Raw genomic sequence first — 14,855 nt, 5'->3', positions numbered from 1 at the left:
GAATGAATGAATGAATGGCAAGCAGTACTAACTAGTTCACTAACTAGTCAGTCAGGCTAACTAAAAAACTAGGTAAACTAATATACTCATTCATTTATGTATATTTCAAAGGAATACTCAAAGTCTCTAGAAAGAAGAGTTGATGCTTCTAGAGAAGCCTTTGAAAGTAGTCCTGTGCAGTCAGTTAACAGGAAGGTCAAATGTGGCTCTAGGGTTTCAGTCACCTTTCCAGATGTCAATCTGGAAAGTAAGACTATCATAGTAGAGAAGGATTGATGATGGAAATATTTCTTTATGAAGTTGCTTCAGTCCAAGGGAGAGGTAGAAGTGTTTGTTCTTTATTAAAACCTAATCACCAGAGGACTAGGCCAAGGTGTGGCCAGTGCAACAGCCTTTGTAGCTGGGTCCCTACAACTCCTCCGGCAACCCCTATGCTCCCTTAGCCACTGTTGCATCTGTCACGCCTGGGCCAGGCAGGAACTAGAGATTAATTCCACCTGTGACTCCTTCCTCCCCCTGTGGCTCTTAAGAAGCTACCATTTGAACTCCTGCTTTATAAAAATCAGAATATCAGTGCTGATCTACTTGGCCAAGATATTATGAAAAGTAATTTAAGGCTTTAAAAAAATCCATTCTTGGAGTCACATTTTTATGCACAGTTGCCATAACAATTTTGTTTCTCATTTTAGTGGGTATTTCAAGGGCAGAAAGGCAGTAATATAGATGATTAGTATACATGGTTTGTTTTTGTACTCTCAAAAAAAAATGTATGGTTTCAAGAAAAACTTTTCTTTTTCTTCACAGCCTTTTTCCCCATTGAAACTGAAAAAGGAAAAAAATTATGCAAGCTTTTTTGAAAGTACAGACAAAATTGGAATTTGACTTATGGGAAAATTTTGCAAAACTGCTCTAAAAGTGATTTTTGTTTTGGCTTTCCTGTGAAGCCATCCAGAAAGGCCAAAAATTACTGGCATTGCTTTTGTATAAAACCTTTCACATAGACTCCACTTGTAATTCAGCCAAGTACATAATTCAGGTCATCAGTGACACACACATCCACATATTGGAGCTGGTCAGTGAACAGAAAGTTGTCATGAAATGAGATACAATATTACCTTATGAACAGACTAAACGGCATAGATTACAGCAGAGGAAACTGTGTTAACCTGCTGATCCCTGCTCCCTCCCTCCCAAAGTGGGAGAGCCAGTTGTTTACTGATTACGACAAGGACATCACTTGGCAAACATTTTGGCCTAAACTCAATGTGTGACATCAGTCTTTTAGGGTTTTCCACATAAAAAGAATTCTTCAAAGAAAACACAAAAACTAAGCCTTAATTTGAAATCCATTTTTACACCCTCTAAGGTCTCATTAACTATCTTCATCATACATTTCTTAATTTTTATTGTATTTCCAAGTAGATATTATCCAATAGTTAAAATACGAGCGTTAAACTTCCACAGTGTTTTTTCAGAGTTTCAATCAGATAGTCCTTTAAAGCTACTCTCACCCAACCCCTTTTTATGGGGATTATGATATCTTTCTTTGTTTCTCTGTACTGAGGGTCACTGATTTGGGAGTGGCTTACATCACTTTGTTTGAGGAAGGAAGTAAACATTGTTCTTTGAATCCTAAGGACAAGTTAATCTTGTTTTTGTGAGGGGTGGCTGTGTGCTTGAGAGGAATTACTCTCACTAAAGTTAGGACTCAGCCAAGGTGTGTGTTTTGTCATTTGTCATCTTACAATGACACATGTGAATGGTATTTCACTCTGGTATAAGCACCTCCTCTGTGTATATTTACCAGAAATTTATTAGAGTTTCCCCCACCTCCTATTCTGTTAGGTGTTATTTGTTTAATGCTTTGAAGCGCATGGCCTGAAAGCAGGTGGAAGTCAGTTATGCCTCAGAAGGCCCACAGTCTCCCTGCAGGAGGCAGGGGTACAAAGAGGGCCAGGGCACCAACAATGCCAACATACAGGAACTGTGATGTTGTACGAGTGGAGTGGGGGAAGAATTACCTCTGTACCTAATGTGAGTTGAGAATAGGCTTAACATTCTCGCACCCAAAGAATTCCATCTGAAAGCTGTTCCCTGGCAAACAGAAATAGGTGAATATTCTCAAATCTTCCGGAATGGGTAAACAGGGAATAACACTCCAGTAGCTTTTTCCTATTTTTTTGGTAAGGTAATGGATGTTCACGTTCATTAAACCTTGTGTCCTATAAAGCTAAAAACCATGATCTTTTAAATTCTTCCTGTTGGATAAATGTAGAAAAACAATGCATAGTATGTTGATTCCACAGTGCACAATTTATATTCATCCCACTGTTTCCTTTTTTCTCTAGCCCATGGCCTTATTCCCATTTTCTCAGTGTTGTTCCTCTTTGCTCTCTCTTGGTTTAAATGCTCTTCATCACTGGCCTCCCCGTACTACAGTGTTAACTCCTGGGTAGTCCTCCTCAGCCTTCCTCCGAAAGACAATAGAGAACAACAGTGGATATTAGAACTTTACCGCCAACAGCCCTCCACATTCCCACCCTAAATCTGTATTGTCTTGCCTAACTCTGTATGTGGTGGGCCCCCAGGGATGGCCAGTACCTCATTGTTCCATGGCATGCCACACTCTAACCATGGTCAGTAAGTGCTCATAGAAATGAGAGATGAAAGGAAGTGTCTGTGTTCAGCAGGTGTGTGGGGGCCAAATGAGGCCATTGGCGCCAGACCACAAAGGTTCAAAAGAATATTTAATGTAATGTCTCATTGAATAATAAATCTCATATTGTAATATCAGTCAAATATTCCCTTGGTGCCAGACTTCTTGTGTTCCTTTAATCTTCCCCTTAAGATAAGTCAAATTCATGAGGAGCAAGGTAGCAAGACCCCTCTCTATGTAATGAGTAGAAAAGCTTCCTGATAAATCTGGAAAAACCAAACTGGATTTGAAAGCCATGGATTCTCTGGGATTCTGTTTAATCAAGGGTCTACTGTGAAGTACACTGAAAAGAAATGAAAGTTTGCCAGTAGCCTAGCTACCATGTAACTTTGGTTACCTAGCTAAAGTAATGTATTATAAGTAAAATAAAGCTGTTGAGATTAGTGGTATTTTAGAAAAGGGAGCTCACATGTAATTTTTTTCCTGCATTTTTCTGTGAGTATTAAAATCCAGCATTATTAGCTCTGTAACTCATCAAGGAAGTACACATGTAAAAACAAGAGTGAAATGAAGATCCAGTAAAAATTTGACATTGGAGAACTTGGTTATTTTCTCTGCAGTATCAGTAGAGAGGGTTAATTGTCCTTTACATTTTACATGGATGCTCATACTTTCTAAAGTGATTTAGAACGGAGGGTCAAAGTGGAGCAAAAAAAATAACCTGCCCTCCATATGGTTATAAAATGTTTACCAGCCAATCTTTCCCTTTTTTGCAGCCAAGCTTCTCAAAATACTAGTTCACATGTCAAGAGTCTATGTTCTCATTTCTTATTTATTCTTCAAAACATTGCAGCTTGGTTTCTGCCCTAGCTGTCTTACTGAAAGAGCTCATTGAGTTCCCCAGTGTCTTCCTTATCCCAGAACATTTTCTCATTTTTTCTGTGTTATCTGGTGCTCTTTGGCAGCTTACTCTTTCCTGAAGGTCTTTCCTTGCTTGTTTTTTTTTTTTTGCTTTCTTTGTCTTTTGGTTCTTCCCGCCCTTTACCATTCTTTTTCAGATTCCTTTCTTGACCTTTTTTCCTCCAGAAAACCTCTAAGGATTGATGTTTTCTAGTGTTCCCTTCTCAGAATTCTCTCTTGACAGCACACCGACATCCACCGCTTCAGCTATCACCAGCTGCAAATCCACATCACACACCCACCTCCTCCAGACCTGTATGTTCAACTGTGGGTTGTCTGTTTGGACATATCATTCTCCCCACTGGGCATTGAATACACCAAGCACCTCATACTCAACGTGCCTAAAATAGAAGCCCTTCCCCTTTTGAATCATCTCCCCTACCACAATCCTGCAACAACAAAAAGTTGTGCCCCATTCCTGTGCTTTGTACCTGGCAAATATTCAGGAATACTTCTCAGTAAGTCTGTTTTTCTTGCTCTGCTCTCCAGTCTTACTGGTCACTAATTCACATTGACTCTGCATCACAGATTTTATTTGTTCACACCTATCCTCTCTGACCCTACAGTCACTGGAACCCATCTCAAGCTTCTCCTGTCTTTACTCCATTTTACCTTAATGTTTCTTTAAGAAACATACCTGATAACCCATTCCTCTTCTCATAATTTGTCATTTGCTCCTTCTTGCCAGCAATATAAATCCAACTGCTTTTAGCTAGCCTTTCATTTTTTTCATCCTGCAATTATAGCACTGTGGCCATGTAGAAAACTTGAGTTCCCTCAGTGCCCAGGCTATTTTCTAACTCTATGCTGCAACACTTATTGCTGCCCCTGCCTTGTATATAATTCCACTTTTGTTTGCATAGTGACTAGACCCCTGGCACCTCCTCTGTGCAGCTTTCACAGGGCACTCCTTTGTAGAATCAGGTGCCCGGCATTTATGTTCCCACAGTCCTGATCACACCCATTTATTCTTCCATTGTATTGATATTGTCTTTAAATATATCCTTGTCCTCGCTTTGAACCATGAGACCTTTGAGATCAGAGGCTGTTTTGTATTCATCCTTGTGTTCCTGGTACAGTGAATGCCCAGCCCATAGTGAGAGGTGAGTTAGAATTTGCAGAATGGGTTATTGTCTTGCCCAAAGTAGCCTTACCTTTCACATTCCTGTTCTAGTAAGCTTATGAACTCATCACTCTTCTCCATGTATTCTTTATGTTTTCTCTTTTCTTCTTCTAACTCCAGTATGGTTTGCCTATGAGATTTTTCTACCATTAAAAGCTGTTCCAGGATTCGTCTGTGAGATTCTTTATGTTTTTCCACGACTTTGTCCAGCTGCAAAGAAAGTACATTTATAGTCTGTTAACTGCAAATCATTCACAATACTGCTGTCTTTGACTCTAGAAATGTCCAGTTTTTACTAATTCAGCAATGTGTTTCTGATCTCCTTGTTTATTTTTTGTTACTCTTGTTGATATTTTTTGATGCATTGCAACACAAATGTAATCTTTGTAAAAGATTTTTTTTTTTTTTTCCCAGAGAGAATGCTTGGTAAGTTCGTAAATGTCAGAACAATTTCACCATATCCCTTTCTGACAGAGAGACCATGCTGGACGAATGATGGAAAGCGAAGGATGCCTGCATAAGTTTGATTCTGTGGCTACCCTCACTGATCTCTTCTGGCCCAGCCTTCCCTGAAGTACCCTACCAGGCTATGCCTTGAGGATCCTGTGGTCTTTTTTTCATTGTAATATGAATCAAGATGTTTGCATATTTTCAAAATTCTTGTTAATGACTTCTGTGCATGTGATCAAATGCAAGCAACAAGTCCTTTCTGGTTTCTGTGGCCTACTTATCTCTCCATTATGTAATGATTACCCTACACTGGTTTATGTGTTTGTCTCCCCTGCTAGACTGTAAACGTCCAAAATTCTACTTCTGAAATTCTTGGCATCTAACAGAATGCCTTGCTTATAGTAGGTGCCAGTGTATGTTTACAGATTGAAAACAAAATAAGCAGGCAAGGAATCAAGAACAAAAAGAGGGATAGAGATTGATTAAAACAAAAGTGGCTCAGAATCTTTGATCAATGATAAATTAAGATTCAGTTAACAACATGGTTTTCAAAACATGTGGCTTTCTAGATTATTTAAGTACTATGTGCTGTAACTGATTATAGTGATTTTGCCCTTTGCTTTTATTGTAAAAGATAGAAAATTTGTGACTGTGGATCTGAATACAGTTTAAATCATACATCCTTAAAAAGCACATACTTGACAAGAAATTCAAAGCACAAAATGGACAAGTCATTTTTGAAAAAGAATAAAATAAAAGTACCCCAACATACAGAATCCAACTTTAATCGCTTAGACCTCTAGAGGAGTAGGCTGGGTCTCTAGTTTTGTAGTATGAGTTTATAAATGGTGTTTTAACACACACTCACAAATACTTCATTGTGCCATACAGGTGTTAATGATTTTTGATAAATGTAACCAGTACTTTTGTGGAAGCTGAAATTGCAAAGTTGTATTATCTGCTGGCAGAGTCACTGTTAAATTATGGCTATCTTCTGAGAGTGAGATTGTAGTGTTAATTGTCCTGTGTGTCAAGGTATAATAACACTTTGAAAACTCATAGTGGCCCAAACATTAGAGTGCACAGTAAGGGAAATTCAAATTTACTGCTTTTGTAATTCGATATAGGATCAGCCTTAATTTAGCAAGGCTGTCAGTTGACTTATGAAAAACATTCAATTTAACTTTTCACAGGATCTCACCTAGAATCAATAAATGAATAATAACTAATTTAATTAGTAAAATTGATTAGTAAATTGTAGATAAATGACTAAGAGAAAGCTCTTCAGTGCAGGGAAAAGGTCTTTTTTTAGATAGCTTCTTATAATTGTATGGACATGGATATTAAACTTTGTTCAACCCAAAGAGAGAAAATAGAAGGCCTATTTAACCCACTGTTGTTTTACATTGTGTTTGGAAAGAATTATTTCCCTTCATTTATCACCTGACCTTTTAACTGGTCTCCCTTCCTTCAGGCTCACCCCCTGCCAGCCTGTCATCAGTGACAGCATCATCTTCTGCCAGTGGGATTACTCCACTCTCCTGTCAGAGCCAAATGGTCTTTCACCAACTGGCCTTCTCATTCCACTTTGACATCTTTCTTACCCAACCTTTAGCCACACTGGACTACGGGCCACTCTTACAACACACCACAGTGCTTCAAGGCTGGTTTGTTTGGCTTTTTTCTTCAGTGCTGAGCCCTTAGAAACCTTTCTTGCCTTCCATACAGAACTTTTCCTGTTTCTGCTTTGTAGCTTTCTCTGATCACTCCTGGGTAGATTTGTTTGTTCCTTCATATTAGTGAGATGCCTAATTTTCTGGGTTTTCCTTCTGCCACATTTCATGCCTCTTGAAGGATCATTCAAACTTACTACCTGTTTTTTGGTTCAACCACCAAGGAGATAATGTTTGTCAACAACAGTAATTTGAAAACTCTCATATTTCCCTTGCAGAGGGAAAGCTCCCAAAGGAAGAGTTACTGATTCTAGAGGTGTTTGAGCTTATACTTAAAGTTTTATTCTGTGCCTTCATTTCTCCAGGCCCAGAGTGCTTCTTAGAAAATATGCCAGTGGTTCTCAATTTGGTCTCTTCCTTGTAACTTTCTTTTTCCTTAAGGCACCTATTGAAGCCCAAGCTATTCTCTCCAAGCCCTCAATTCATCCTTATCTTCTGACTTTATCACCTATTTGACTGAGTAGGGTCCATCAAGCATAAGTAATCTCTTTCCTTCTACTATTGCTCCTCTTAACTTTCCTATATCCTTCTACATTCTTAACCCCTTCATCTGTATGTACTTCCTTGCTCCATCCCTTTTTGTCTCCTTCCAGCCCTTGTTTCACCTATAATTCACTCTTTCATATATCCTTGATTCTACCTCTTTCCCCTCAGGTGTGCCTACAAACATAGTCAAGCCTTCCTCTTATAAAAAATGCACACATAGGCTCACACACAGAAAGAGAGAGGAGGAGGATTTATCATGAAGCTTAGTTTTAGGGGTCTTCATTTGCATAGGTAACTTCCAAGGCCCTGCCAAGGCCCCAGCAATGTATTCACTTAGTTGTATGCTTTGTAAAATTTAAAAAAATAATGCATTGTAATTGTAAGCAGTTATGATCTTTGTCTTTTTCCTATTTGTACTTACCTCCATCACACTTCCTTTCATATCAGGTAGTTTTGGAGAGGCTATGAACATTTTGAGGGTCCTGCTAAAGGGAAGTTCAGTTGGTTTCACAGTCACTTCCCTGTATAGATGTTACTGCTAGTCATCTTAGTGTAGGAAAGGCTTCCAAAAATTCTTTTATTGGCCACTGTGCCAGCTCACCCAGCCATTGTCAAATAAAGGTGAAAAGCCAGAGGCTATATTCCAAAATGAATATGTCCTTTCATTGCCAGCACTGGAAGTTTGTGGACTGAGAGGAGAAAGGTTCAAAATATATGGAGCCAAAAGCTAGTCTATGGAAATTTCCCTTTAAGTTTCTGGCTTCTGGATTTCTCTTGTATCTTTGTAAGTTCATCTATGCAGTGGAGAATGTGTTAGATAGTTTATCCAATGTTTATATGTGATTTTTTAGTGATATGATTTCAATGGACATGTGTTCTACATTCTGCTGCTGGAAATGGAATTCATTTATATTCTACCTGACTAACCCCTTCTCATTAAATACCCTGAAGATGGGAACCTCAACTATTTTTATGCATCAACTCTTGAATAAATACTAAATACATAAAATGAAATTTAAATGCTAAAATATACAGCTGTTTAAAATAACTTTTTAAGAATTGCCCTAAAGTAATGCCAATAAGGTATGTAGATTCTTTTATTACAGTACCCTGATACATTCAAAATGTTGTTTTATTTTCCTGGATATCTTTTTTGGAAGGATTAAGAATATTTTAGGTGATTAACTCAATTATCTTCTTTTAAGGTAACTGCTAACACTACCCCAGGTTGTAAAGGAATAGGAGGTTAAAACTATTGTGGACTCTGAGTTCTTGTGTCTTCCCTCCCTCTTGACAACAAGCTACTCCCTCTTCCTCTCTCCATTTGCATCCTTTGTTCTAACTCACAGGTCTTTACCAGTTTTTCATCTTCAGTGAGTGTTCCTACCATGTGATGTAACTAAGAGCAGTTTGTTCTTTTAAGTTATGTGCCTTAAGAATAGATAAATCCCCTTTAGTTTATCCTAGACAAGGTTTATATTTTTGTCTTTTCAGAAAGAACATTGTGAAGAGAATAAAAAGTTGGGGGATGTTCACACCCCAGGATGGAAGGCAAAATAATTTTTTTTTAGCATGCACATCCTTATTCTGATATAACTAGAGTGCAGCCATGGATAGTTTAAGAGGGAACATTGCCCTCTCTTGCTTTTCTTCAGCCCTATTTAGGAACTCCTAGTCAGAATTCCCCTTTACTGTTTATTCTCTGGCTATCTGGTTCTTACCCATTACTTCTGAGATAGATGAAGGGGGTAGACAATTGGGTTGTTGGGTAGGTGCGGTTATGTGAGCTTCAAGGAATTAATAGACTAATAGCTGAGGATAGAGAAATCTGTTAAGGGGAAAATAGAAGGCAAGAGAAGAAAGCGGGCAAATCGTGGAAGCAGGAACGTGGTAAGTGTGTATTCATAGGGGTATCAGTTGGGGGAAATAATCACAGAAGGTTGGATTTATAAAGCACTGCTAAATTATGGGTAACTTTCAGGGACAAACATTTGTAGAGAGGGTATTTCCAGTTTTGCATGTGTGCAGTAGAATTATTTTGTAACTAAAACTTTTTCCTAAGGATTGCAGCATAAGTTTGGAATCATTGTTTCATTTCACACTGAAGTGCTGGGGCTTGTGCCATTTGTGGAGTTTTGTTAGTATATGTTTAGGGATCATTCATTTGCATTTGTGCTTATATGAGTTGGGGAATTTGTGCCTAATGCTGTTTCATAATTACCATATTGGGAGCCAGCAAGCAGTTTTAACATTATTGACTTGAATGCAGCTTCAGTTCCTCTTGTTTAAAATTTGGATTAAAGCACAAGTCAACAGACTTTGGGTGGTCTCAACCTCACCCCTCAGTGAAACAGATACATATGACCAAACTCGTTCACAATTTGGCAAGACTGTAGTCTTCTCTCAGGAGGCACCCAAGACGAGAATAGCAAGGACATTAGAGGTCAGTCCTGAAGGAGGTTGCCAGAGCTTATGTGAGGGAAATTTGTCCAAAACTTGCTTTCACTCTCTCCAGCCTTAATTCATGCTCCTAGTTGTTTCCTTTTTATAAAAAAGTGAAAATTATGAAATTTTCCATTGAGGTCTCTGAGGAAAATAGAAGAATAAAATAAGAGTGCCAAAAAGTTTCAGAAATGTCAGCAAGTAAAAGAGCAGGCAGCACCACATCTGTGTGCAGCAGTGGCTGCGCTGGGACCGTGCATCTTTGCTGTTGGTGTTGCTGGGCACACTTGCCATTGCTGGGGAGAGGACTTCACTGTCATGGCACTTTCGAAGGAAAAAGAGGATATGCGTTCATCTAGAAAATATGCTTTCTAAAATGCTTTTTTTTGAACAGTTCTTCAGGCTATTTCCATTCCATTCAAAAATTTCTGTGACATAGTACCTCAGTGTTTTCAAAGAAATTAACCTCTATGGTTGAACTTTATCTGTTTTCTATTATAGCCTGAATAGCCTTAAAATCCCCAAAAGAACAGGTGTGTGTGTGTGTGTGTGAGAGAGAGAGAGAGAGAGAGAGAGAGAGAGAGAGAGAGAGAGAGAGTGAAGGGGGTGGGGAATTCTCTTGCATTTGTTAGTTTTCAGCCTGATGTCAAGAAACAAACCTAGTGGAAACATCCTGTCCACGATTTATTCTTTTCTTTCCTGTAGAGAATGTAGTATTTGTCTACCTTGGGTAGATTTTAAGTGCCTTAGGATATAAAACTGTAAATAATCAAAAGGAGTTATATGTTTGTCATGCTTCCCTGCCAGGCCTTGTGCTTGGCTGTCAGGTAAGCTTCTTCCACCTCCCAGGTGCACAACCCCTGATGAGATACATACCTCATTCATTGGTTTCTCATAGATGTCCTCCTGCCAAGGGGCAGATTTTGCTTGAAAAGCATCTCGCTGGAGAGCCTCTAACACCTTTTTTGGAGTGACAAACCCATACTGAGCTTCCAGCAAAGCCAAGTCCATTTTTTCAGCCTTTAAAATGCTGATGACTTCATCTCTAGCCTGTAGGAACAAAAGGCATTTCAGAAAGCCTGCTCTATCTACCAGCAGTCTCCGAAAGTGATTTATTGTGAGAGTTATTTTTTATCTTCTCTTTCAAATATAAACAAATTGTAGTTATAGAACTTATTAGAAAAAGTCGCTAAACTATGTCCCTTCATCCTTCTTCCAACTAAATTACACATTAATAATGTTTTAAAAAGTGATCACTATACAACATTGGGGGACCCTACATTTTTTTACTGTTTGACAAGCAGATTACTTGATACTCTCAATGAACTGGCATTTTCATTTTAGGGGGTAGAAAATAGATTCTCCTATATGTGTAGCAGCAGTTTTTAGTTTTTTAATGTAGGTTAATAATACCAGGGCAAGTCTAGAAGACAGTTACCATGGGTACAGAAGTGCCTACTGTTATTTAAACAAACCCGGAAGTTATCTGTTACTATTGTTACCCTTATGTGTCTGTGCCCTGAAACTCAGGAGCAGCATGGGCAAAGGATCTGACCTTTCACAACATACATGCCAGTTGCATGTCATAATTAGAGGTCTTTTAGATGTAATTAATTGCCCTTGGAACTGGCAGAAGAGGATTCTGTGTATGTACACTTACACTTTCTTACAAGCATGAGCCACAGATAACTATTTCTGTGGCAGCATACACAGCAAATTCACAAGCAGCCTTCCCTTTGAAGCATGGTGAGCATAATTTTAACCCAGCTGACCTGCAGTTCTCCCTCCAAAATGCTCAGAAGAAATAATAAGTCGTCTCTTGAGAGGTCCTCTCCTTGGTGACCATTACCACTGTGTGGCTTAGGACAGGGAAGGATTGCATCTGACTCACTGGTGGGGTCTTTGTCTTGCTGTCTCTGCTTCATGTCCTCAGACCCTTGGAACCTGCGGTCTTTACTATGTCTTGGAAATTGCTTTGGGGCTGAGCCCTCTGTGACACTGCTTCTGGATCGCATTCTTTAAGGCCTGAAAGTAAGGAAAACAATTTGTAATTCTTAATGGAAGTGAAGTTTTAGTAAGGGCACCTATTACTGCTTTAACAGGTCTGCACTCTTGTTATATGTGCTGTAGCCAAACACTCAATCTTTCTGAAGTCTACAGCAGAGAACAACATTAATAGATTCATAAATCACAGTCTTATTTACACTCCTGTTTTTAAAATCAACATTTAAAAAAAAATGTTTTGCTTTGATTAAGGCCATTTAATGTCTATGGGTAAACAGACTGTATTTGATCTTCACCCACAAAGCATTCCACCTCAGGGACCCAGGTCATACCTCCAACCACAGCCTAAGTGGTAAATTTACTAATTGTTCTAACTTTCTACAGATTCACATTATAGTATTTCCTTTAGAAATTTTAAAAATGTTTTAAATTCCTCAGCCTTTGGCACATTAAAATAAAAGCATCAGAATTACTGCTTCAAAATACTTTGGGTTACTTTATTATGACCACAAAGTCTAATATTAAAGTCTAATTAAAAGAATGACTCATTCCTTTAACCATTCATTCCTTTAAACATATAAATCCTTGACTTATCTAGATCTATCCTTGGATAAGTCAAGGATTTATATTCAGGACCCTCATCTCCACCAAAATAGGGGACATTACTGCCTGTAATAGTTAGCCATTATGGAAAATAAAAAATAATATATGAGGGTCACATTAGCTCCACATCTTGGTTATATAATTATACTTATATAATTATCCAAATTAATTTATAATAGCAAGAAAGAATTTTCTGCCTTTGATGTTTCTAATGAAAAGAGAAAAATATCAGTTGAGTTTATGATTTAATTCATCGGTGTGCAAGCAGATTATTAATCTTCCTTGTCCCTAAAATCATGAAACTCTTCATTATTGGTGCTTTGCTTTCTGTGTGTTAATAGTATTTCTTTAAAATCTGAAAAAATCTCAAGCATACGGAAAAGTATGGAAAAGATAATGAACCATTACATGCTGCCACACAAATTTGTAAAATCTTAATTCACTACATACATTAGAAAAATTTTAAGTAAAATATTATAGATACAATTGAAACCCCTATGTGTCTTTTCCTTAATCTTACTCTATCCTTCCTGCCCCAGAGGTAACTGTCCTGAATTTGGTAGGTATCATTCCCATGCATGTTTTATACTTTTTAAACACACCTAAATGTAGTATTGCTTTCCATATTTTTAAAATTTATGTAAATAGCATATTGAATGTATTTTTCTGAAATGTGTTATTTTAAAAATTTTTCTTTGTTACATTTTAGCTAATATATCTTGATTGCTGTTTAGTATTTCACATATGAGTAATCCACCATTTACTTACCTATTTTACTGTTGATGGATATTTAGTTTACATTTTTTGAATATTAGCACAAATACTGCTATGAATATCCCTGTACATTTATTTTCTCCCATGTACATGCATTTCTCCAGGGAGAAATGGGCATAGGAGTGGAATATTTGGACTGTGGAATATATGTGTCCTCAACATTACTTGGAATTATTGTTCTCGTAAATGGAATACTAATTTATAGCAGAATAGGAGAGTTCTCATTGCTCCATATCTACATCAACACTTGCTATTATTGAATTTACATTTTTTTCCAATTTGATGAGTGAAATGGTATCTGACTTTTTAATTTGCATCCCATAATTATTAGTAAGATGGGCATCCTTTAATGTATTGAGAGGTCGCTTGGGTTTCTTCATAAATTGCTTGTTTATAGTTTTTGTCCATTTTTCTTTTGTGTATTGGTTGTCTTTTTCTTATGGATTTGTAGGAATTCATTACATATTGTATAAATTACTGTTTGGTTGATTATGTTTTGCTATTATCTTTTCTCATCTGTAGCTTGCATTTTCACGTTCTTTATTGTGTCTTTCATGATGTAGAAGTTTAAAATTTCAATGTAGTCAAATTTGTCAATTTTTAAATCAGTTTATTTTCTTTATAATTTGTACAGGAATCCAAAATTTGAATAGTGGCAGTATAAAAGATTAGTTAAGACCATGGACTCTGGAACCACACTGTCTAGTTTCAGATCCCTAATCCATTACTTACTGCCTGTAAAACTTTGAGCAAATTCCTTAATACCTCTTTGCTTCAGTTTTCTCATCTGTAAAATGGGGATGATAGTAGCAGTATGTTTGTAACCGAAAGTTGCTGTGAGGATTAAATGCCAAAACACATGTCAAATGTTTGCAATATGCCTGGCATGAAAGTAGATCTCAAAATTCAGCTTTTATTATTAAAATTATTATTCACTTTATTCCCCAAAATTTTACAGTATTTGCTACACTTACTATATATTTACTGTATTACCTTTAGAATTGGGAAAAAATTTCAAAAGGAAAATTTTTTTTTATATTTGATTATCCTTCTTCATTTAATGAAATACCAAGCATGAATACAGGGGGAAAAAACAAGATTAAAAGAATGCCTTTAAGTCTTTTGCTGGGTATTGTTAAAGAAGTGATTCTCACCAGCTCCACCTTACTGGCACCACTTGAGAGACCCGAGTGTCGAGCTAGTTTAGAAACCATGTACCTCACAGCCAGCCAACTAGGCTTCAATCCCTCCACCCATCCTTCAGCAAGCATTTATTGAAGGCCCCTGTGTGTCATGCACTAAGCTGGTTATTTACAGTGTAGCTCCCTTACTTCCCTTAATACAAATAATACACTTTTGTGCATTAAACTAAGAAATCAAATGAGAAGAATTCTGTCACAAATCGTTTATGGGACTTAGGTGACACACTGACCCTCCCTGGGCCCAGTATCTTGATCTGTGAAGTGTGGGGGCTGGGGAAATAATCTCTGTAACCCCTCTCCCCTTATGAAATGTAACAATTCTTGCCACTGTACCTTTCTTCTAGCATAGATTATCAATAGTATGTTTAGAAGAGGTGGATTTGTGGGTCTACATCTTACAGATTATCTACAGAAACCTAGAA

The 14,855-nt window shown here is 37.6% G+C and overlaps 2 protein-coding genes across 11 annotated transcripts in view; one reads left to right on the top strand and one right to left on the bottom strand.

Annotated features, from left to right (window-relative positions):
- Nucleotides 1–14,855, top strand: part of CMSS1 (cms1 ribosomal small subunit homolog) — a 382,078-nt gene that overhangs the window by 116,590 nt on the left and 250,633 nt on the right. For 2 of the 7 annotated variants that reach the window (XM_036998644.2, XM_036998643.2), the window contains exon 1: nucleotides 8,584–9,298. The exons of the other annotated variants lie outside the window; for them this stretch is intronic. The gene's annotated coding sequence lies outside the window, so the exon portion shown is untranslated. Of the gene's footprint in view, nucleotides 1–8,583; nucleotides 9,299–14,855 lie in introns of those variants that run through there. 7 annotated transcript variants of the gene reach the window in all.
- FILIP1L (filamin A interacting protein 1 like) overlaps nucleotides 1–14,855 on the bottom strand; it is a 304,769-nt gene that overhangs the window by 107,333 nt on the left and 182,581 nt on the right. For 3 of the 4 annotated variants that reach the window (XM_036998633.2, XM_073231768.1, XM_036998635.2), the window contains 3 exons: nucleotides 11,623–11,875; nucleotides 10,727–10,900; nucleotides 4,771–4,949 (listed from right to left, as the gene is read on the bottom strand). In XM_036998633.2, coding sequence (XP_036854528.2) covers nucleotides 4,771–4,949; nucleotides 10,727–10,900; nucleotides 11,623–11,865 — 596 coding nt within the window. In that variant the 5' untranslated portion in view covers nucleotides 11,866–11,875. Of the gene's footprint in view, nucleotides 1–4,770; nucleotides 4,950–10,726; nucleotides 10,901–11,622; nucleotides 11,876–14,855 lie in introns of those variants that run through there. The other variant, XM_036998636.2, reaches the window with a different exon arrangement.

Source organism: Manis javanica, chromosome 3, assembly GCF_040802235.1.
Source record: "Manis javanica isolate MJ-LG chromosome 3, MJ_LKY, whole genome shotgun sequence".
Lineage (NCBI taxonomy): Eukaryota > Metazoa > Chordata > Mammalia > Pholidota > Manidae > Manis > Manis javanica.
The sequence above is the reverse complement of the archived record's forward strand: the minus strand, read 5'-3'. Positions and strand labels throughout refer to the sequence as shown.